At 33.9% G+C, this 25,491-nt stretch overlaps 3 protein-coding genes across 3 annotated transcripts in view; 1 reads left to right on the forward strand and 2 right to left on the reverse strand.

Annotated features, from left to right (window-relative positions):
* LOC148942822 (glycine--tRNA ligase-like) overlaps positions 1 to 13,033 on the reverse strand; it is a 51,320-nt gene extending 38,287 nt beyond the window's left edge. The window contains exons 1-2 of the mRNA XM_089102259.1: positions 12,938 to 13,033; positions 9,684 to 9,810 (exon numbers count right to left, since the gene is read on the reverse strand). Coding sequence (XP_088958385.1) covers positions 9,684 to 9,810; positions 12,938 to 12,988 — 178 coding nt within the window. The 5' untranslated portion in view covers positions 12,989 to 13,033. The remainder of the gene's footprint in view (positions 1 to 9,683; positions 9,811 to 12,937) is intronic.
* Positions 13,034 to 15,865: 2,832 nt separating this feature from the next.
* On the forward strand, positions 15,866 to 17,362 carry LOC148942823 (uncharacterized). The gene has a single exon (XM_089102367.1). The coding sequence runs from the start codon at positions 15,866 to 15,868 to the stop codon at positions 17,360 to 17,362; it is 1,497 nt and encodes a 498-aa protein (XP_088958493.1).
* A 5,555-nt stretch (positions 17,363 to 22,917) lies between these two features.
* LOC148942824 (uncharacterized) overlaps positions 22,918 to 25,491 on the reverse strand; it is a 15,236-nt gene continuing 12,662 nt past the window's right edge. The window contains exons 2-3 of the mRNA XM_089102368.1: positions 24,474 to 24,608; positions 22,918 to 23,119 (exon numbers count right to left, since the gene is read on the reverse strand). Of these exons, the coding sequence (XP_088958494.1) occupies positions 22,918 to 23,119; positions 24,474 to 24,608 (337 nt within the window). The remainder of the gene's footprint in view (positions 23,120 to 24,473; positions 24,609 to 25,491) is intronic.

Raw genomic sequence — 25,491 nt, forward strand, 5'->3', positions numbered from 1 at the left:
TTTCAGTAGGCTAATGAATTTGGTGTTAAAAGATATCGAACCAGGAAGGAAAAAAGATACCTTGGCTTATTTAGATGATGTAATTCTGTTTAATGAAAACTTGGAAGACCAATTGGTCGGACTTAGAAAAATACTGGAAAAGTTTGAAAAAGCAGGCTTAAAATTAAAACCAGAAAAATTAAAAATAGTAGTACCAAAATTAGTGTTTCTTCGACACCTGTTAAATCAGTGTACTGTCACACCAACATAAGAAAAATTTACTAACATCAAGAATTTACTGCCTCCTAAATATCAAAAAAAAGTGCATAAAGGTTTGTGTGCTGTTTATCAATTTCAGGCGATATATTGAATGTTGTGCCACAAGAGAACAACCTTTGACGAACGTATTGAAGAAATCAGGTCCATCTGAATGTCCAGAGAAGGCAAAACAAGTGCTAAATGAAATAAAAAGCAATTATAACTGGCACCAATACTTAAGCTACCAAATTTTTCACAAAACTTCTGTTTACGAACAAATGCTTTAGGATGCGGTAAGGTGGCACGATTCTTAAACATGAAGTATGAAGGAGTAAACACAATTACTCATTGTACTAGTACGTCACTAACAAAAGCAGAAAAAAAATATTCAACAGTTAAAAGAGTGTGTTTTGTATTTATAGTATTTAGAGAATATTTTTGACAATTTATACTTGGAAAAAAATTTATTTCAAGAGTAGACCGAATATCATTAGTTTGGCTACATACAATGCAAAGTACCTCTGCCTGGCTGAAACGGTGTATACTGCGTCTGCAAGCATATTCATATACTCCAATATATATAAAGGGCCGTTCAAATATTTTACCAGACTATTTATCACGAAATCCAGATAAGAAAGAAAATGTGATAGCAACCATCCAGAACGAACTGGAAGGGTTAGAAATACAGTCAAATGAGAATATTTCAAAGCACCAAAATAAAGACGATTTTGCTTATCAATGAAATCTTTTTTTCTAACAGGAACGCAATTAACGGAGAAATTTAAACATATTTCAGATGACTTAGGTAATTTTGCTCAGGACGATAGAAAAAATCTTCTAGTAATACACCCTAGGCCATCAGGAGAATATAGAAAAATATGCCTAAAAACTGATCTAGTGATTAAAAAATTTCTGAAAAAGAAGTTTTACTGATGGTACATGGATCGATTGGCTGTCACATGGGAGAAGCAAAAACTACGGGGAGACTGAAGGGAGATTTTTATTTTCAAAAATGTACTCCAAATTAAAAGCTTTTATACAAAGCTGCCAAGAGTGCACCAAAGGAAAGTCACCACCAAAGTACCCGAGGTCTGAATTAGGTCAATACCCCACCCCCTCAGGGGTAGGATAAGTAATGGCTATAAATATGCTGGCATCCGGTAAAAGTTTATTAGTTCCCAAGAAAGAAAATAGGTCTGTACTTACCATCGTAAGACATTCTAACTTATACAGATGCGATTTTTAAACTCGGGATGAAAGTATAAAAAATAGTTCGAACGATTTGTTCCTTTATTTAGTTTTGAATAATTGGACTTTTCCTAGATTTTTACTCAGCGACACTGGACCATGTTTTAGAGCCAAATTATTAGACGAAATTACAGAATATTTTGGGGTTAAACGATGGTTTACCTTGTCTTACCTTGCAGCAGCCAATGGGAAGGTTGAACGTAAGCATAAGGAATTAGCTTACATGCTGGGAATACATGCAAGAGAGGAAAATGAAAATTGGGATGAACATTTACCATTTGTAGTCTTTGCAATAAATATGGCTTTTTCACGTACCTTAAAAGAAACGCCATTTTTTTTTCAACATATAAGAGATCCCAGAATTTGTTTAAATGAAATAGAAAATGACGGAATATAGTACAATTTAGACCAATATAAACAAGAAATGGCGATGCGAATGAAAAAACCTATGGAACAAGTTAAAGACAATCTGGAAGATGCAAAACAGAACAAAAATAAAAATATAACAAAACAAGCAAAAATAAAACGACTTACTGTCTAGAATATTTGGTTTATGTTCACAAAACAAATCTAGAAGAACCGAAAAAGTTAAAACGAAGATGGGACGGACCTTATAAGATTACAACAATTCTACGAAATAACTTAACATATGTTCTAAAACATCATCATAAGGAAAAGAAGGAAGTAATACATCATAATAGAATGAAAAAGGGATATTTTTGAAAACCAGGGGAAATAGAGCATCCACTTCCAGAAAAATAAATATAAGAACCAATACAACAAGTCTTTATCAAAAGACCATATGATTCTTTCGATCTTTTTAATAACCCAACCAGGCGGTATTAGTGTAAGGAACTCTTAGCACAAAGGTGTCTACAAACGTTCATCAACAAACAAAAAGTTAATCATACGTTGTATACGAGCGATGTAAGTAATATAGAAGAGCCTCAAACACAACCCAAGGTTTTAAGAAAAAATAAACCAGAGGGTGAATCCAAATAAGACGATAAATTGGAAGAAAGCAAAGAAGTATCTGATTTTCATACACTAGACTCACCTACAGTCGTAGCGCAAAAATGGCTTTTGGAACAAACGCCATCTACCAGACGCGAGCTAACAGAATGTGACACAGAAAATTCTTCGACAGAAAGCGATATAGCTAAACCAGGGCCATCTCCAAGACAACCTACTTTGAGAGAAAAATTATGGAGATCAGAAAAGAAACCAAAGAGGTAGCAAAAAATTCCTTTTTTAGCAGCACAAGTCGCTATAACACTCCTGAAAAACGCTAAAAGTCAAGGAAAACAGCTATTAAAGAGATTTTACGAGGCACCAAAACAGTATTTAGACTCTGAGCCTTGCAAAGCTAACTATAGAAACCACGAAAAAACTTGCGAATATTATAAAGAAGAAAAGCAAAAATTTGGAGTCCAAAACTCGGACCAGGAAACGAAGAAAGGCAGAACAAGCGCAGCGCCTAGCATATTAATATTTGAATAAAATAATAATAAAAAAAAAAAAAAATATTAAATAAAAATCAAACGAGTATAAAAGCCACTAAAGAAATATCTATTATGAACGTCACATTCCAACGCTAAATTATCATTCCAGATCGGAAGTGACATCGTAGGTTCCCGCAACACATTTTGTTTCCAATTTGAGATAAGACTTCGCGAGCGGTGAAATTGACAAAACGAATTAGGCTTCAATTCAGAGAAAAGGGAAAATAAGTAAGGCCACGTAACTTTTAAATGGGTGTAGTAAACCTAATTAAATTATACATATTTAGAATCAGCATTAAAATTTGATTCTTTTGAAAAACGAAGGAGGATTGTTTACTGAAATAGGGTCATTGGAAGCTAGCAAATTTGGAGTGAGCTCAATCACTGCTGGTCTCTCGTTGTTAAGTACATGCAATGCATTTACTGACCTTTGACTCTTTGAGGTGAAACTTTCAGTCAAATTTTAAAAAAATTGTTTTAGAAAATTTTAAAATAATTATAATAGGAAAAAAGGCCAGATTTTACGTTAAGTCGACTACATGTAAAAGCTAGCTGTGATCTTGTTATAAATAGTAGAATATATAATAAATTAAACACTTACCAATAAGGAAAATAGGTATAAACAAGAAACCGTAGATAAAATGGGCACAATTCAAAAAGCATAGCATAGCGTGAAGCAAAGTTTTTTTTGGGTGTAATTAATTTCACATAATAAATAAATTCACTACAAACCATTGACAGAAATCACAGGGTGACGACATTGCAGGTGAATAACACCAATGACAGAACTGCATTTGAAAACAAAAAAATGCTAGGAGTTGTCATTGGGGGGAATCCACCAAGCTAACCAAATATAGATCAGAAAAAAAAAGTCAAACTTTGGAGGAGGTTTGGGCCGAGTGTTTGTGTGAAATACGTCGTGCTAAAATAATTAGCACCGCCGTATTTCATACAAACACTAAACCCATACACTTGTAGAACAGAGTAATAGTCAAAATATGACGAAAGGGACAAACTACACTCAATGACTGTATACAAAAAGCGCAAATTAAACTGAGGAAAATTCCAGACACGAATTATATATTCAAAAAAATTATAGGGAAGCCACAAAAACATAAACCCTATCTCTGAGCAACTTTTGGCTCGACATAGGAACAAATTTTTGGTAAAATACCGCAGACATGGAATATATGTCTGCTACGAAAACCACACAAATTTGTGGGAATCAGGATATAGAAAAACGTACATTTTTATTAATAAAGAAAATTTAGCAAATGCAAGGCAAAACTTAATTAAAAGTGTAACAAAAAAAAAAAAAAAGAAATATGGAGATAAGGATATATTCCTTGGAAAAGAACCACCTTTTTAAAAAAGGGACGAGCCTATGGGAGGATTTTAGCTACAAATACAAAGTGTAGATATACATAATATATTGTTGTGTCTCGTGTTCTTAATAAACCTATTAGATTGAACAGAATCACAAGGAAAACTGCTGTTGAACCTACCAGACGTTATTTATGGTGATCAAGCACCAAATAGACATTACTGAGGTGAGGGCACAACAAGAGGGTAAAAAGTCAGAAAATTCCATCTCAAGTTTTTTTAAACTGATTATATTGTTGAATCTAATTTAAAAAAAAAGATATATATATATTCTTTTAGAAAAGAATAAACCTTTAATATGTGAATTACTACAGTTAAACCTAGCATTATGCAAAAAAAAACTGGTCTCAGGTTTTTGACAACCCATGAGCACACATAACTGCTTTAAAGAGCACACTTAGTGCGTAGCACTTAGACTTAGGGTGATTTTTTTTGCGCATCATAGTACATAAAACAGTAACTATATTCGTAAACTCATGTTATTAAGACATGAACAATAAATTACTTCCCGGAAAAAAAAAGAGACTTACCTAGACGGAAGGGGAAAGAACCACTTATTATAAAGGCCTTTTATCCTGAATTTGAGTATATTTCCTAACTGCTTTAATAATTATGGGTTTGATTATATATGCTTTTATATATGGATATGACAGGAAACACCAAACCCCAGTGTGAAGTATGTAAGAAACCCTGTCTGCACAAAACTATAATCTCTCGCCAAGAAACTAATTAATTTCAAAAAAACAAGAACTTTTATCAGCAATTGCATACAATGGATGGCACTACAAGTGCATAAATATTAGAATACAGTGTTACAACAACGCTTAACTTAAAGTCTTTTATGTTACAAGAGTAAGAATAGTTATTGTAATTAAAATTATCCGTTTGATTGTTTTTCAAATTGAAAAAAAGATATACAAAACATTTTTGTGTTCCTGTTTAAGACAGCTACTTTGAAAAAAAAATGCTTGTTGCATAGTTATACTCATAAATAGTGTTTAAAGACACCTTTTAAAAATTTAATACAAGGTATTTATCTGTGAATGTTGTATATCAGTTTTGTTACTTAACAATGCTTGTTTAAGTTTATTACACAATGCTTGTGTATATACTATGTTTTTAATTTACTTTAAATTTGAACTAGTGATATAATGTTATATTTGACTGCTTGACCTCGAGTCAAAACACTAATATTTTTTTTTAATTGTAGATTAATCAGTTTAGTAATTAAGTTTGAAAGAATAATCCAACAAGGAACATACTTTTTCAATATCAGCAGGATACTATTTTTGGAGTGATTAAAAAAAAGTGGAGAAAGTATTTAAAGTAATTAACTTTCGAATGTATTGATATATACGAAAATAGGAGTGTTTAATATGGTATTTCAAGTGTTTAATAATTAATGCTAATTTTAATATGTAAATAATATAAATACAATTAAAATAAACCAGAAACGGAATTTTTCTATTTTTGCGGCACATTGTGTTTAGAAAACTAGTAAGAAAATATTTAGCCTCTTAATTAACAAAAAAAAAAAAAAAAATTATTTGCATATTTTAGTGTGTGATTTTTTTTCCTTATGTATACAAACGTTAATGCTTTGTTTGTATGCTGATATCAATTTTTTTCTGTAGATCACAGACCTAGTTTTTTTTTTACAACCTATTTTTGGTAAATTTTTTCGGATACCAACCAAAGTTGGATTCAACTTCAGCCAATTTTGGTTCAGAAATGATACTAATATCAACCAATTTCTGGTGCATTGCAAGAGCTTGTAGTTAGCATAGCCCAAGATTATCTTTCTATCCAGGACCGAAACGTTTACCTTGTCCGAAATCAACGTCAACAGAATCCAATTATAAGTGAGAATTTACTGCTAATTTATTGACTGAAAGTGAACCTAAATCAGTAATTTTCAATGTTGAAGATCTATAAGCAAATGGCTTATAGCCTAAGGATTCATTAACTTAATGTAAAATGTGAAGAAAATGTAGTGTTGTGTTTAAAGAAATCTGTGGTTACAAAACAAATTGTTATATGTAATTTACCCAAGGCATTTCTAAAACGAAATATAAACGGAAATATCAACCACAAGGTTATATCAACCATGAAATATCAACCACATCACACAGATAAATTAAATTATAAATGGGAATTAAATTTAAACAAAAAAAAATTCATAAAACTTTTCTAATATAAATCTAATTTAAGCAAAACCACTAATATTATGTTTAAGCCGCTTGGGGTCAAGTAAAACAGAAGATGCATATGAAGAGGGTAAAAGAGCAATTGTCAGTCCTAGAGACAGAGAAAGACAAACAAGGATGAATTTCAAATTGAAATCCTTCGACAAAAAAAGAACATGGCCAATATTGGACCAGAAACATGACCCTAAGGAAACCCATTGAGGGTATATGCACATAATGACCCAAAGATGGCAGCATAATAGCTTTAAACTAAATAAAATTGTTTTAAAAGTAAAATATTGAGAATTGGGACAATTCTTCTTTAAATAGTGAATATTGTGTTAAAGCTTTTATATTTAGTTAATTAATAATTTAGTAAATATATATAAGTAGAAAATATAAAGTTTTCAAAATAACAATTTTTAGGATGGGGACAAAAATCGTGGAATGTGTGGGCTTGGAGAAAACTTGCTCAATAACCAATTTCCTGGCTAAATGCGTCAATTTACCGGAAGGACGTGGTTAGGTTTTTCATATATATAACCCGATTCTTGAGACTGAAGGCAGACTTTTTGACTTGCCGGGTGAACCTCTGCCCGTTTGTTTTCTCATTAGAAATACCTTGGACTTTGTCTTATAATCGTAAGACTTGAGACTTGTGGGCTACTTGGGACAGCCAGTCCTAGTAGCCAGAATATATCCGATTTTATTATATGGTAAATGAATAAAAGTATTGTATTTGAGACGAACTCTCTACGATCTATTTTTAGCCTCTCGAACATCCCCAGTCGGTAAGCCTCATTAGTTCGGTCATAGCCTATGGCACGCTACCAAAGTTCAATTACCTTAGGGCCAGAGTTTATTTCCCCTACAAAGGGAGAATAAAGGCATCTACGACTACAACCCCCAAATAACACAAATAACACTTCACAACAATAGAAACATCAAAAGAATTTGCTTATTATGGTGATTCCAAATATATAAGATCCATCAAGTTTAGTGTTACCAATCAAAAGCTATGGGCCTGAGACGTTTTGCCTGATTTTCGTAAAAAGGGGGGGGGGCGGAAATACCTTCCTTTCATATAATAAAAGTCAAGGATTTTTAATGAAAATCACACCATCAGATTAGGCGTATTAGAGAATCCTACTGTAGAAGTTTCAAAATCTTAAATGCAAAAATATAGATTTTTTATTATTTCATTTTTCATGATAACGGATGCCGTTTTATTTCTCAGGGGTGATCGTATCGAACTAATGGTCCTAAAATATCGGGAGAGGGTGCATTCGAACAGAAATGAGAAGTTCTAGCGCCCTTTTTAACTGACCAAAAAGATCAGAAAGTAGCTTGCCCCTCCCACGCCCCCATTTTCCTCAAACTCATCCTCAAAGTTAATTAAAATGTTGATATAGCCATTTTGTTCAGCATAGTTGAAGTATCTAACAGAATTATGACTGGGGGGGGTATATTTTACGTTGGAGAAACTTTCCAAGGAGGATTTTCCCGTGAGGGAGAGGGAATTTTTCATGGAGGGCAAGCCAGATTTACCAGTATTATTTGAAAAACCAGCAGAAATTAAATAAAAAAATAAAAAATTTCAACTGAAAGTAAGAAGCAACATCAGAGCTCAAAACGAACAGAAATTACTCTGTATATAAGGGGGTTGTCCCCTCTTCAATACCTTGCTCTTTATGATAAAGTTTGACTTTTTGCCCCAATTTTTTAAGGGAGACTCCTAAAATACAAGGGTTGTTTAATTAGAATAGAAAGGTTTTTAAAAATGCTCAAAATTATAGCGCGATGAGTAAGGTATTCAGGATGGGGGCAATCCCTTCATATACAGAATAACTTCTGTTCGTATTGAGGTTTAATGTTGTTCCTTACTTTCAGCTGAAAAAAACCTGTTTTATTTAATAATTTTATCGAAGGGGCCATTATTTCGTGTAGCTCAGAAAAATGTAAACGAGTCTGAAATTATTAAAAGCGTGTAGTCTCGCATTTTTAATTTCATAAAGGAATTTATTTCAAAAACCATATCTATGGCTGGGTGAGCTTGTAAATTTCTTTCTTGATTTAAAACTTCTAAGTTCTGAAATAATCAGAAAGAAAACATATTATCCTAATAAAGAAATCAAAACAGAACATACAGATAAATTTCCAAGTGAAATAAGAAGTGAATTTAATTTTTTTTTTTTTTTTTTAACAGGAAAGACGAATAACTACTCAAAGGCATAAAAATTTTCTCAAAATATGTTAAGACTCCAGAACGTGAGGGCCTTGCTAAAAGAAAAAAAAAACCTTTTGTACCCTGATGTAGAATACCATTACTCCTCAACTAAAGTATTAGAATTTTTATAGTCAAAATTTCCTTATGCCGTTTAGGTACATTGAGATCCCGTTGAAGTCCATCCTGTAAAGACTCTTAAACATCAAAGTGCTACCAATGACAGCAGTTCAGTGAGTTAGGATGCAAATATTTTGCAAAATAAAAAAAAATGAATATACTGTACGAAGAAAATTGTAATAAAAGTTGGAAGAGTTTTATCAGATGGTGTTTCTAAACCTCTTGCAAAAGAGCAATCAAGAGTAAAGCTTAGAGACAGCGTATTTGAGCCAACCCCCTTAATTTCATCGAATCTCTGTGAAACACTCCACGGATCTTTACTTACCGTAGTGAATAGAATAGTGCTGTAAAATGTGATGAGTAGCTCTAATGGCGACTGTTTTTTCCCCAACGGTTGTAAAAGATATTTAAGATACTGACAATTAAAATAAAAGCATTAAGACTATCAGGAGTGACGCCAATACCTCAAATCCAACCATTTTCTATAAAACACACAATAGAATTTAATCAGGCTATAAAATTATTCTCAGTTTAATTTTAGAATGCAATTAAATGATTTTATTTCACAAAAGCATTTTTAGTTTCAACAAAAAATATTCTCTGTCACAGGAAGTATAACTGTGGACACTTGATGCGTAAGACCATTCAGCCAAATCTTTATAGCATTGCATTCTTCCTCCCTTTCCATTAAAAAAAAAGATTCTGGAGGGGAGGGGCGAGTGATTCAATCCAAAAGACACTCCATTATGATTATTTCTACTATCAAAATTATCTAGTACTTACCGACAGCTTCTTCAATCCTCGCCTCAGAAAGCTGTCTCTCAGCTTCCAATTTAGCACCAGTTGCCTTTGAATGCTGTGTGAGATCAAAGCCTGACCTGTCAGCACAGCCGACACATTCAAGCCATCCCTGGAAGGAATTGTGGAGTTATTTGAAAGCTTTATTATGAAATTATCTCGACAAACATAATATTATACAAAAATTAAGGTTTTTGCAAGCAATAGTTATTCTGGCCAAAAACAAATTTTAAAAGCAGGGATCTGTTCTGTAGTTGTCGTTCACCGTCGTAACGTTCCAAGTCACAATTTTCATTCAATCTAAATGGTTGAAAGTACCAAGGCCTTAAGAAAAGCAAATGGTCGTGGCAATGCAGGTGAGGAACTAGTAGTTCCTTCTCAAATTTATACTAACCGCTTAAGTCAGCTAATGACCAGACGGCAATAGACCCTGGGGACAGTGGTGCCAACTGGGGAGGGGGAATTTCTCATAACTCCTCCCAGGATTTCAAGAAATACCATTTTTGAGTATTTTCAATGACAAATACCTTTTTCTTGGAATTCCATTGAAAAAAGAAAGAAAAAATTTACCCCCTCCTCCAGGTTTCAAAAAATACGTTTTGCCCATCCTCCAAGACCTCGTGGATTGGCACCACTGCTACGGACTTAAGGTTGAATGGTTACCCTGTGAAAGGCATGACCCACCTTGTACTCTACAAGGTTTGCGATGCACTTAGCGGTGTATTTTTTTTTATCCGAAAAGTTTCAACACTCTGCACAAGCAATTGCTAGGTATATCACCTCTGAATTAATGACAAATTCAAGCCAGAAAATAGTTTAATTCGATGGGTACGCAAACAATAATAATATAGCATGCCAAGAGGAGGTTAAATAACCCAAAAAGCTCACCAAAGCAGTCAAAACCCAGAAGAATTATCCACTATTTAAATTCTGTACAGAGTAGTGTCACTGACTATGTTATAATTTTCGCCAAGGATGCCAATTTTCAAAGTTATCCTAAAACAGAGGTCCACCTTCACAAGTTTGAGGCCGGGATAGCAGGATTTCTTTCAGGGGACAGAATATGCAGCTTGTGGTGGAGTGGAGGCTAACAAATATCTCAAAACACTGGAAAAGCTTCAGTCCTGTATTCCTAGCCTACTATTGGCTGGGCATTGTCAGGGACCAATCTGGACTATCGAAAAAAACAACAACTGAAGTTTCAGATTCCAAAGTGCCGCTTACGTCAGGTATTTCAGCAAGAAATCAGGTTTTGTGATTGAATCATCAATGGAATGGATGCTGTACGAGCCACTCTACAATCTTATTATGCGTTTGTCAGTGAAATAAGACTTCATACAAATTCTTAACTATACTTGTATTTGCGGCTTTTGGAACTGTCTCTTTGCAAATAACTGATGGCTCTTGTCTGGGCTTAAAAAGATAAAGAAAAAAAAGTGGAATTACAAATTCAACTTCCTGAGGAAGAAACTTCGAAAGGAGCTCAGTCAATTGGAAACTGAAAGTTCTAGTGTCTTTTTTTTTAAGCCAAAAGCTATTGGAGGTCAAACCCCCCCCCCCAAATCAAAATTCTGAGATAGCTGGGTTTTTTTTTAGCACAGTTGAAAGGTCCAGCCATTATGTCTTTGGGGATGTCATCTCCCCCACAGCCCTACGGGCAAAAGCTATAAGGATTTATGGAATGGCCAGTCATATAGACTTCGGAGGGGGCTCATTCGATTGGAAATTGGAAGTTCTGGTACCCTTTTTAAGAGACTAGAGTGATTGAAGGATTTCAATCACTCTAGTGATGTGGGAACAATGTATTATTACTATTATTCTTTTTTTTCACCAAAGAACTTCGTATAGAAGGAGTTGTCGAAGAAACTTCGAAAGGAGCTCAGTCAATTGGAAACTGAAAGTTCTAGTGTCTTTTTTTTAAAGCCAAAAGCTATTGGAGGTCAAACACCCCCCCCCCCCCCAAATCAAAATTCTGAGATAGCTGTTTTTTTCAGCACAGTTGAAAGGTCCAGCGATTATGTCTTTGGGGATGTCATCTCCCCCACAGCCCTACGGGCAAAAGCTATAAGGATTTATGGAATGGCCAGTCATATAGACTTTGGAGGGGGTTCATTCGATTGGAAATTGGAAGTTCTGGTACCCTTTTTAAGAGACTAGAGTGATTGAAGGGCAACAAGCCCCCCCCTTACCCCTCTAGAGCCCATCGTTCCTCAAAACACATCCAATCAAAATATCATATGCAGCGCAGCGCTATTATAGATAGCAATATCATAGAAACTTTTAAAGAAGCTAATCCGATTGAAAATTTCCAATTTAGGTTTTTATATATATATATATATATATATATATATATATATATATATATATATATATATATATATATATATATATATATATATATATATATATATATATATATATATATATATATATATATATATATATATATATATATATATATATATATATATATATATATATATATATATATTGGTTATTTCAACTAAAATTACATTTTAGTTAAAGTATGTCAATGCATCTATTAAAGTACTTTCACCTGAGATATTACATAGACCTTCGTTCATATAAAATAGAATAGAATTTATTTGCGCTAAAAGCCCATAGGCCATGGCAAAAAAATATAAACAAAGAACCATTACAAAGAAATTGCAGATAACCTAACATAATCCTACAGAAATCTACTTCTATGATTTACCGTTAGACGAAGGAATCGTGCCAAGCTTCTGATACCCACAAAATAGCTATGTTTGTTTCACCTGAGATAAAAACCTAAATAGGAAATTTTCAATCGGATTAGCTTCTTTAAAAGTTTCTACGATATTGCTATCTATAATAGCGCTGCGCTGCATATGATATTCTAAACGACTTGCTTATATATATATATATATATATATATATATATATATATATATATATATATATATATATATATATATATATATATATATATATATATATATATATATATATATATATATATATATATATATATATATATATATATATATATATATATATATATATATATATATATATATATATATATATATATATATATATATATATATATATTTTTTATATATATATATATATATATATATAGATATGCCGTATACTATAATGACCAATTTCAAAATAGAAAGAGCCACAAGACTTTTTACATTACAAAAAATAGCAAGATTGAGCAGAAAAATTAAAAGCATATAACATAAAAGTACCTGAGAGACAGCATCACCAAGCTTCATCAGCTTTGGTGGTTTTCCCTCCATCTGTGCACAGGCTGAATACAAAAACTCTCCATGTCTTTGACACTGTTGAACTTTGGATGAGATTTATCGTTAGGATCACAAAAATTTTCAATTTCAGCCATTGTAAACTCCCTGCAAGTACATCCATGGTGCATTTTAGAAAATGGAGAAGAGGAATTTGGTTGTTTCAGGACAAAACAAAGAACCTTTTCTATTCAGGGATTTTGCAACTTAGAATTTTGAAAACGAGAATTGACCAGTTTAGTCATATGTCTAGAAGATAGAAACGATAGGAGAAACTATAGGATAATTCAGGAGATTAAATGAATCCAAACAGTGACCACTCAACTGTTCAAATGAAAACCAATCTTTCTATACATATGAAAATAAAAATTGAGTTAGAACCATCACTTATGGTAAGTGACCTTAGTGCATTGATAGATAAAGTCTGTAAATTCACTAAGTGTCCTTTTTGTGATTTATTCTGGCTCGGAATGCAATATTGCCCAATCATTTTTCATAAAACCAAAGAAATTCAATTTGGAATTGCTCAAAACTTGTTGCCCAAGGGATATGTTGTACCTCAAGAAGGCTGATAGCTGAACATAAGATACAACGTTAAAACATAATTTTGATTTTACATAAATACCTGTGTCATAAATAGCAATTCAAAATTTCTTATTGAAGCTCAATGATAGTGACCAGGTGGTTCCAGGGATACAATATTTTGAGGAAAGACAGAATTGAAACAGGAAAAGGCGGGGTGTTGATAGGTATTAGCAAAAAATACCACTACACCGAAGTGCATATTGAATTAGGTGACAATTATGAAGAGCATGTTGAAATAGTTGGATGCAAGCTCTATTTGTGAAATGGCAAAATCCTAAATGTTATAAATGTTTACAACTCGAATGGGAATAAAAAAGATATTTGTGGCATTATAAATGAACTACTTCATAAAATACCAAATGCAGAACAGGTGGTTTTAATAGGGGATTTTAATGCCCATAGTAAAGTCTGGTGTAATTATGATTTTATTAATGCTTCAGGTAAAAGCCTTGAAGATATGTTACTGGAAAATAATATATGCTTAATTACACAAAAAGGGCTTCCAACCCGAAAAAATCCTATCACAGGAGTTTCCACCACTATAGACTTGACTTTCACTAGCCCAGATCTAGTGGCATCAGCAACTGTGTCAACCTTAGTAAATACATCTTTGTTTAGTGACCATGCCCCAATTTTATTAAATGTTTGTGATGGTCGGTTTGAGATTTCTGATAAATTTGAGACAAACAAGATTACTAAGTTTCAAATCAAGAAGGCAGATTGGAGAAAGTTTAAAGAACTTCTTGAACAAAAAGACATTTTGGCTGTAATAAAAAGGGAGCAAAATGTTGATGAGAAAGTGATGGTTTTCCAGGACAGCATAATTGAAGCAGCAACAAAATCTGTTCCTCTGAGGGACAAAGAAATTCATGTATATGGTGGAACAAAGATTGGGATGCAGCTAAAAAGAAATATATAAGAAGAAAAAATGAGTATGAACAAGCAACAACAATATAAAACCATATTGAGGTGAAAAGAGCTTATGCAGCATTTAACAGAGCGATTTCACAAGCCAAGAAAAAGAGCTGGGAAGAGTTTATTGAAAATTTGGATTTTCGGAAACCACTAAGTAAGGTCTATGTTTTCATCAAACAAATGCAAAGCGCACCCCCACCCCGAAAATCCAACCCCCCCCTGTGGTGGACAATACTCAATTACTAATTACAGATCAAGATAATGCGAATGCAAGTGCTAAGTATCTGAATAAGACCAGAGGAAATATTGATCCAAATGCTACAGAAGTGGCCAGAATGACAGCTAAAGTTAAAAAAACGGCAAATCAGGATTTGCAGAGCCCTTATAATCAGCCACTTACTAATGTTGAAATTGACAGTGTAATAAGAAATCTCCCTATTACCTCACCAGGGGAAGATATGATTTATCCACAGTTTGTTCAAGCTTTGCCAAAGCAGTGGATTATGGTGTTGCTTTCCATCATCAATTTGGCTTGGAATGATGAATATTTTCCTAGTGCATGGAAAAGGGGCCAAGCAATTATGATCCCAAAACCAGGAAAGGACAATTCAAAACTGGAAGACCAGCGGTTCATAACTTTGCTCCCAGTTTTAGGGAAAGTATATGAACGACTTGTTAAGAAAAGACTTAACTATGAAGTAGAAAAAAGGGGCGGTCTTAAAGATATACAATATGGTTTCAGGAAAAACAAAAGTACCTTAAAAGATTTGCTTTGCTTTAAACAGGATGCTTTATATGCTCTCCAGAATGGACTTGTAATGATTGCAGTTTTCCCTGATGTAAAGGACGCATTTGATAACATTGTACATAGACATATATTGTCTGGAATAATTGAGGCTGGAATTAGAGGTTGAAGGTTGCTGCTAAGTAAAAACTATCTTGAAGACCGAGTAGTGACAGTGAGAGTAGGAAATACAATGTCAACAGCCCTAGTAAGAGGAAGACGTGGAGTACCTCAAGGGTCAGGGGCCTTAGGACCTGTTTTTTACAATATGGGACAGTATAATATCCCTATTGGAGAAGGGGATTCAAATGCGGGAATTTTCGCTGATGATAACACTTTGTGGGTTACGGCAAAGACATTAGAAGAGGGAATCAAAGGTATTTCAGAAGTATTAGTGCAAGTTGAAAACTGGGCGACTGATATTGATCTCAAATTTTCAACACATAAAACAAAAGCCATGTTACTAACTCGGAAAAAATGAAAGTTACCCCAATAATTAGATTTTATGGCCAGCAGATTGAGTTTGTGAGTGAAACAAAGTTCCTTGGTGTGAATATAGAGAAAATTTGAATTGGAAACCACATATTGAAATGACCAAGGCTGCTTGCGTTAAAAGGCTTAATCTGATGAAGATGCTTACAACTGTTAGCTGGGGGCAAAAACCCAGTTTTATGATGGAGTTTTATATAAAATATATTAGGTGTAAGATAGAATATGCTTCCGTGATTTATTCCTCAGGCAGTGACACAACCCTAGCAAAGCTGAACTCCGTACAGAATGCAGCTATACGCATTACCTTTGCAGCTAGAAAGACTACCCCTATTGTGTTTTTATTGTCAGAGTCAGGACTTGAAAGCTTGGAAACCAGGAGAAAGGTAAATGTCCTGAAATATGTCAAAAAATTGTGGAAAGCAGATAATACAAGCCCAATTAGATCAAGAATAGTTAAACCAGGAAAAATTATTATATCAAATAAGTTTAAAAAGAAAAACCAAGAAAATATCTTTGAAATGTCTTGCCGCATCAGTGAACAGTTTGGAGTGACACTAAAAATGACAGATATGTTAAAAGTTCCAGAAACTGCATTACCTGATCCTTGGGAGACAATTAAGCTACATTGCAATCTTAAGTTTGAAACGAATGGATACCATGATTCCAGGATAAACTTTAAATTAATGATGGCAGAGAAATACAGGGGATTCCTTGATATTTATACAGACGGATCTAAGGAAAGTAACCCAATTTCTGCAGTAGGGGCTGCCTTTGTCATTCCATTGATACAAGTGTCAAAGTCATTTAAACTGCATTCAGAGGCAACAATCTTCCAGGCTGAAGTAATAGCCATAAAGGAAGCAGTTGTATTTGCCAAAGAAAATCTTAGCAACCAAAGAAACATTGTATTGTTGTCAGATTCAAAAAGTGCATTGGAGGCACTCGCCAATTTTGATCATAATGGGAAAATTTCAAGAGAAGATGTATTGTGCTACACGGAAATAGTATCATTAATGTCAACAGCAAACATATGTCTTCAGTGGATCCCAGCCCATGTTCAGATTTTGGGGAATGAGAGTGCCGACACAGTTGCTAAAATGGCATGTGAAACAATAAATGTATTTACTAGTGGTTCAACTCCTAGATCTGCAATAAAATTAGATCAATTGATACAATCAGTAAGAATGTATGATTTTGAGGATAGCAGAAATCAATCCAGAAATTGGTTTGTTATCCGAAAAGTAGCAAGAAAGTTTGAGAGACATGTGTACCAAGGATTAAGTAGGAAAGAGGGAAGATTAGCATTTCGTCTTAGATCAGGCCATGCAGATACAAAATTATACAGGGCAAAGTTTTATGGAGAGTCAAGTAACTGTGAGTTTTGTGACAAAGAAGAAAGCCTGGTACATCTTCTTATAGATTGTGATAAGTACACTCTCCAAAGACAGCATACCAAGGCCTTTTTTCATGAAAGAAGAAAACAGTTGAGTGTAAATTTGATTTTGGGAGGATTTGCAAATGATACTGACAATATACAAATCATAAAGTTGGTTGTACAGTTTATAACTGCCATTGGGAGAGATAGGACAATGTGATGGGAAGAATAATTATGATTAATTAATGTGACAGAGCAGATTATTGATGATTGACTAACTAAAGTGGGATCCAGATTTATTGAAAGAAGACCCAAGTGACCGAGCAGTCAAGAGGGGTCTTTAATTCGTTCATCATCATCATCAGTGACCAGGTGGTAAAGCCGAAAATTTAAGAGGAACATTTTCGATATTAAATAGCATGTGTTGACCAAATGAGTTCATTTGAGGACTGTACATTTAGTTTCCCCTTTCCCACTCAGCCTAAGCTCATACATAATGCAGAAAGCTACAGAATCATAAATCAGCAAGTAAAGCGCGAGCACGTTTATATTATGTTTGGAAATTATAACCTAAGTCCATTTGAGGGAAGTGCAAAAAAAAAACTTGGCACCCATCAGCAGCAGCGTTCAGGGACAGCCGCCTCTCCCCCTAGCTAAGCCACTGTATTGAACAACAAAGAACCATAAAGAGACCTGAAACTTTCTCCGTTGGAAAATGCATGCTTTTCAAGGGCTCCACCAAACATTTCAACTGCCAAAGAGACGTCTCTAATGTTGACACATGACTGCCAGCGATGGGACAATTCCTGGCTCCAGGAATACTGATGTTCCTTCTTTTTCACTGTATCAGTAAAGATTATACTACTTTAAGCAGTCACAGTACCTAATTAGGTTGGTGGTAGGCACGTTTCTAATAGAACAACTGACAATCAAATTATCAAATAATTTACTGTTTCTGAATTTCAGCCTCAAAAACTAATAACGAAATCATAATCATTATTAGTCTTCATATTAGTTAGTCATTATTATATAGATAATGGCATATCAGGAAGTTTAAAATTGTCTTCATTAGTGATATAGCTAGGAAGACCCCAAAAAAATGATTCTGACCCCTCTAAAGGGCTATATTTCTACTTTTTATTTTTATAATTATATTTTTTGTCTCTTATTTTTATGAAGTTATCAAGTATTTTGCAGTAGGTTGCATAGTTTGCGTCAAGACATGGCTAATTGTAGACAGAGAAAAGCCAAGACAGATAGTTCAATTAATTGAGAGGCAAATGTTTAAATGGCTGGAGCACGGGTAAATGGCGGGAGTATTATTAGCGGGGGACTTCCTTCCTTCCTCTGCTAATGTTAGATGTGCCTGTTAACTATACCAATGATTTTCAATTTTTTTTTTCTTTTAGAATAAGTTAATTCTATTCCAAGTAGAGCTTAAAATAGGAGAGGAGGCGGGAAAATCCCCCGTTCTAAAAATTGACCATTTATTCCACAGTTGATAAAATATGACTCTCCGGATAGGACTAGCCTGCGTTTTTAAGCCTACATTTCTCAATTCATAGTGACCAGTCTTGGAGAGATTTGGCCCCAACTGTGAAGCAACTGCGATAGTTATACACACCTTAAGAAATCGAAAAGGCCCGTCCCTGATTCCCCTCCCAACCCTTCTTGCATGCCCAAAGCAAGTATCAGCGCTTATATCTTTCAACAATTTTGTAGAACTTTTTTGCGCTTAGAAAACTAAGTTTATCAAGCACGGTGCTGCAAAAAAGGACCATTTTTTCTATTGATTTTTTACACTTCCAGACTTCTTTGTGCAGTCTAAAAGTATCTTATTTCCAATGATTTACTTAGTCTATTATAAAAGGATCCATTCACCATACATTAAAACACACATAATTGGCCCTTCAGCTCGGAAGGTTCATTCTGCATCAAAGAACGCATGCGATATTTTTTTGATAAGGTGGGGGGCGGAGGGGGGGGGGAATCGAAGGAAATACAAAACAATGTAAATAGAGAAATTCTGGAACATTCTAAACACTTAAAGAGATTTTTTGGGAATATGGTCCTAGAGCATTCGTCTGGTGTTAATTAAACAGTGATGAAATAGGAAAATCTAGAATGTTAGACTGGCAGATTAATTTATTTGTTAGTATCATACCGTATATCTTGAGTTTTACATAAGGCAAAAATAAAACAGATGTAAAATGAACTTTTCGACACCAGTATAATCAAAAAAAAAAAAAAAAAAAAAAAAAAAAAAAAAAAAAAAGATTCCCAAGTTGCATCATAGTCCATTTTTTAATATATAAACGCCGAGATGTTTGTAATACGCAAAATTTTTCCTCACATACCTAGTATTTTCTACATAATTTTACTATTTTTTTAAGTTGAACTCTATTCGTAAAAAATACCACTTCCGAGTTAAAATTTTGTGTACGTGCCTGGTCGTAGTTATTGATATTGTTTAATTATATTAAACAGTTCCACCGTTGTCAAGGTACACCAGAAAAAATTAATTCAGCAGAAAAGGATATTACCACAAAACTGAACAAAGACATTTCCCGAACTTCATGGATGAATGGAAGAAAATGAGCTTTGCTAACTTAACAAAGCAGAGAAACAAGTCTCATCAAACTTTCTTATTTACAGTCATAACCAAACTTTCTTATATAATACTAAGCAATAGCAATCATTGGGCTATTATTTGATCCGTGTGCTTCAGAATAAGGGCTAATTAAGCATTACACGGCTTACAACGATTATTGTTGGGCACCAGGAAGTTCAAGCAATTTAATTATAAAAAAAAAAAGTTTAAGTTCTTTTTATATAACGGTGAATTGTACAGTGAAACAGTTTGTACGATGAAAAACAAAGTACCAGCAAACGTTACTGCCATTGATCAAACAGTCAATGAATCAAATAATACCAAAGACGAAAAGCATATTGACCCTGTCGATGACACACCTATAAAAATTGGGTAGGAGTCAAAATTGAATAATGATTATTCTACTGATTACGAACTAAGAGAAAACAATAGCTATAGTATCAAGAGAGAACATGGTGAACCATTTTATGGAACAGATTCAAAATGTCCAAAGTTGTTCATTGATACTAATAATGTATAATAATATATATTTTTTGTATTAATATTCTACATGACATTATTTCATTAAAAATATATTATGCCTCACATTGTTATGTATTCATTATTTTTAGAGTAAGCTAGCATATCGAACGTTTAGAATGTCTATTAAAACATCGGAGATGTAAGAAAAGGAATTTACATACATCATATATCGGATAGATAGGTTAACATAGAGAAAATCTAAGTATAAGAATGAATAAATTCTCAATCAACATCTATTGACAGATACTTGGGATAGCATTGACAAAATCAAAGTATCGTAAGTAGCAAACTCTTTCTTGGATTCAACTCATGGATACACAATACAGATATTATAAAAAAAATTGTAATTTCCGGACTTCATTTACATGCAATAGATACCGAGAGTTCAATGACTCCTCCCCGCAATGACTTCCAAGGGTTTTATGACTCCTCCCCACAATGAATTCAGATGGTTTTAGGACTCATCCCCCTAGCCATAACTCCATTCAACCTTGAGCGAAGGTATAAAAGTTTGATGAAGTATTTTTATGCTTAACAACTACATTAATAACTTCCAAGATGATAGGACTGTATGACACAGAATTTATCAGTTTGAAAAAATCATCTTGTGGTGTTATATTTGAATGCATTTTTATTATTGTCTATTTAACTCGAAGAAATTGACTGTTATTATTGGATAGTGAACTATAACATGTTTGAGTATGATAAAAGCTTGTGGAGTACTATATTACGTCATATAAACAGACTGGGATTCTACGATAGAGTGATTACACCACTTAATAATGCTGGTCAGGAACTGAGAAATGTTCAGGAGGAAGTCAGTGAAATTTGCAGCTTTTTTGGGGTTGAAGCACTCTACGTAAAGGGCAATGTACCTACAGATAAAGTTTTAATTTAAAAGTGTGATCCAAGGATTCCACTTTTCAATCTAGAAGAGATTAAGTGTCCTAAATTTGAAGGGGGTTATCACCGTCCTGAAGACGAGGTTAGGTTCTTGGCACAGTGGATACCTAAGAACATACCTGATCGTGATAAATCCATAAGACATGGTAAAAACTATTCTATATCATGGGACCATCGTTTGTGGATGTTTAAGAGTGAACTCTAAATATTATTTTTATGTAAAAATTTCTTGTTGTGTTTTTTTTCTCAAAAAAATCTGTTAATAAATTTAAGCAATAAATTTCTTTAAGCTTAACCCGTCTTTATTCTTTAGAATAGTTCTGTTCTCTTTATTAAATTGTGAAGAAATTGTAAATAACAATCGCTTTCTTGAATTTGCTTCCTGGACACAATACAGATATTTAATTCAAGAAATACTGATAAAATCGCAAGTAAGTAATAAACTTTTTATTGTTTTCACCTAATGAATACACAATGCAAAAATTTCATTGAAGAAATTATGAAAAAAGTGTAAGTAAGTTACAATGTGTCTGTTTCTGTGTTCGTATGTGTATGTGTGTGTCTCTGTGTGTGTATGTGTGTGTGTGTGTGTGTGTGTGTGTGTGTGTGTGTGTGTGTCTTTGTGTATCTTTGTGTATGTGTATGTATAAATATGTATATATATGTATATGTGTGTGTATATATGTGTGTATGTGTGTATGTGTGTGTGTGTGTGTGTGTGTGTGTGTGTGTGTGTGTGTGTGTGTGTGTGTGTGTGTGTGTGTGTGTGTGTGTGTGTGTGTGTGTGTGTGTGTGTGTGTGTGTGTGTGTGTGTGTGTTTGTTTCTGTGTGTTTTTTTTTTTGTCTGTGTTTGTTTTTGTGTGTGTGTGTTTGCTTATGTGTGTGTTTTTTTCCGTGTGTGTGTTTGTTCGCGTATGTACGCGTGTATGTGTGTGCACAGATATCGCACTTAAACTAGCTAATATCGATAATTGAACAATTCTTTTTTTTCTCTTTATCACAAAAGATTTTCAATGTGTACAGATCAAATTGGTCTCTAAACAGTTCATGATAAAAAATAGTTTGGGACAAGAAAAAAAAACCTAAAATAATGTTGTGAAATCAACATGCAAAGTCGACATAGCTTTATTTCATTTTTTAAGGTTAATTTAGACGAGGTTACGTGCATTATTGATTTCACCTCTTGGATACAAAAAAAAGACATTTCATTCAAGAAATTATGACAAAATTCTAAGTAAGCAAAAAATTCATTCTTGAATTCGCCGTTTACATGCACAATACAGAAATTTCATTCTATGGGACCTCTACACGTGATTAAACACGTTTTGAAACTACATACTATTTGCTTGCCTTTCCTTGGTACCGTTCCAAACGAGCGGGGATTCCCCACTGGTTCCTACACATTGCAAAAAGTGAGCAGTACGAAAACTCCACGTTTTCAACCAGACTGGTTTTTTAGACAACATCCATTTTTTAGGGACCAATCAGAGAGAGAGTGGAGGTTGGTCAATATACGATAACTTGATTGGTGATTGGTTACACACCGCGACGGCGCATACATAGTGAGAGAGACATGCAAAGTCGACATAGCTTTATTTCATTTTTTTAAGGTTAATTTAGACGCGGTTTCGTGCGCACATGTAACCTCGTCTAAATTAACCTTAAAAATGAAATAAAGCTATGTCGACTATGTCGAGAGAGAGAGAGAGAGAGAGAGAGAGGATAAAAAAGGAAAATATTCATACCTTTCGTTTTTCAGCACCTTCTCGGACACTAAAGTTATGTTCAAGTATCACATAAAATATGCGCTCAATCCCGAATGAGGGCTCAGTAACACTGGGCACAAAGCTTTCGACATCTACTTTTTTATTGTCTCTCACTTCTTTTACCATTTCTGAAGAAATTGAGTAAGATTTATCATTGACGTGCAAATCAAATTTTCTAAAAAAAAAAGTTAATAGAAATATAAGCATTGAATACTTCCTTTGTCCTAGAATATGATTTCGGCTTCATAAAATGTAGCGTTAAGTACTGCTTTGTAGACATGTAAATTTTAGCTTCTTAATTCTACAGACAATGCCTCCATCTAAAAAGTGGAAAGACACATATCAAAGGTCTATTACCCCCCAACCATTCCATAAACAACACTGTGTCTCTTAATTTTTCAATTACCCCAAAAATCTCAACTGGCGAACTGTTCACATTGTCTCTAATAGAGTATATACTATTCGAACTAATAAGATTGTCGACATATACTAGTTACTGACAAGATTCCATCCTATCACCAGCGACATTGCCGCCTAGAGTTAATATAATTTAACAAAGGCAAATGTCATGGGAGAACTGCATGACTGAAAATTTTAAATAAATACAAGTAAACTTTCCTTGGTACTTGATTTGATAGATCAGATTCCATTTAAAAGATAAGAAAAGAAACTGAACATTTAGAAACACAGAAAAGCAAAGGATCCGCTAGACTGCAGCAAAAAAAAAAAAAAAAAAAAATTGCAACAAATTAAAGCCGAATTTAAATCTAAATAGCTTGAATTGCCTTAAATTTTGGATGGGTATTAAGCTATACAGCCATTGATAATCATACGATAATTATATAGGTGTATCCCATTGCTTGCTTGCATCTCGACCAGACGTTTTCTGCCTCACCTGGCATCTGCAATTCTGATGTTCTGTGTTTTTTTTCTTTTTGTTTGTAGCTCTCTAATGCAAGATGAAATTTGTAGTGTTTCCAATGTCTGGTAGAATTTTGAATATTTGATTTTTATCCTAAAATAGAACTCTTTCTGTTATTAGTAGATAGCTGAATTAAATTTTTCCTGGGAGATTATTAGGTCGATGCTGTCCATTCGAGCGATGGCTATAAGCCCTAACTTAACACCTTCCAAATATTATTCTTGGTGAAGGTTATAGGAGCAAGTTTAATAAATATTACTACCAACAAGCATTACTACCAGAAGTTGTTGCTGTCACCTCGCAAGAATTCCTGAGAAATGAGTTGAAGCAACCCCTGTGAGAATTGAGAAGCCGAAGGCAAATGCCAGTGAATATGCCGAAATTATAGCAAAAACACTAATTTATAATTAAATTATAGAATTTTAGAAATAAGAAGTGACTTTTCAATCACCATATACTTTCGTTCCTCCAAAAGTGCTTGTCTGCTGATAAAATGTTACATTTCATTCTAGTTTAGTCGCAACCTTGTCTAGAGACCTTGGCATAATACCGTTAGGGCATTACCTTCCCCCAGAGAAAAGCTTATTTTCAGACAAAATAAAGCTACAAAAAAACACAGACTTGAGCCAGCTGTTTCACAAGTTCCCATGATATTTGCTGAGCGTGGCAAATATTATGCAATTGATAATTATCAGCTACATATGCCTTGTCAAAATCAGACTTCGCCCACAATAAAGGAAAACTACAAAGACTTACATCTTATCAGAGTGCTGTACTGTGGTACGAATTGCTTGTGAAAAAACCCAAGTGAATTAGTTGAAAATAAATTTTTAACAAGAAATGTCTGAAAAGTATTTTTTTTGGGGGGGGGGCGATGATAGATTGGATTTCTCAGACTAGTGATACTGCTGTACTGTGGTACGAATTGCTTGTGAAAAAACCCAAATGAATTAGTTGAAAATAAAGTTTTAACAAGAAATGTCTTAAAAGTATTTTTTGGGGGGTGGGGGCGATGACAGAGTGGATGTCTTAGACTAGTTATATTGCTGTACTCTGAAATGATTTGCTTTAGAAAACCCGGATTAATTAGTTGAAAATATAGTTTTAACAATAAAAGTCTGAAAAGTATTTTTTGGGGAGGGTGGGGGCGATGACAGAGTGGATGTCTTAGACTAGTTATAGTGCTGTACTCTGGCATGAATTGCTTTAGAAAACCCGGATTAATTAGTTGAAAATATAGTTTTAAAAAGAAATGTCTGAAAAGTATTTTTTGTGGGGGGGGGGGGCGATGACAGAGTGGATGTCTTAGACTAGTTATACTGCTGTACTCTGACATGAATTACTTTTGAAAACCCGGATGAATTAGTTGAAAATAAAGTTTTAACAAGAAAGGTCTGGAAAGTATTTTTTGGGGGGAGGGAGCGATGACAGATTGGATGTCTCAGACTAGTGATAGTGCTGTACTGTGGTATGAATTGCTTGAGAAAAACCCAAATGACTTAGTTGAAAATAAAGTTTTAACAAGAAATCTCTGAAAAGTATTTTTTGGGGGGATGGAGCGATGACAGATTGGATGTCTTAGACTAGTTATAGTGCTGTACTGTGGTACAAATTGCTTGTGAAAA

The sequence above is a fragment of the Artemia sp. Qi Xiang Cuo genome, chromosome 16 (genome assembly GCF_049724085.1).
Source record: "Artemia sp. Qi Xiang Cuo chromosome 16, ASM4972408v1, whole genome shotgun sequence".
Taxonomy (NCBI): domain Eukaryota; kingdom Metazoa; phylum Arthropoda; class Branchiopoda; order Anostraca; family Artemiidae; genus Artemia; species Artemia sp. Qi Xiang Cuo.

What these genes read in the sequence shown, in the direction of transcription:
- LOC148942823 (XM_089102367.1), top strand. Translation starts at nt 15,866, where the DNA reads ATGACCAAGGCTGCTTGCGTTAAAAGGCTTAATCTGATGAAGATGCTT.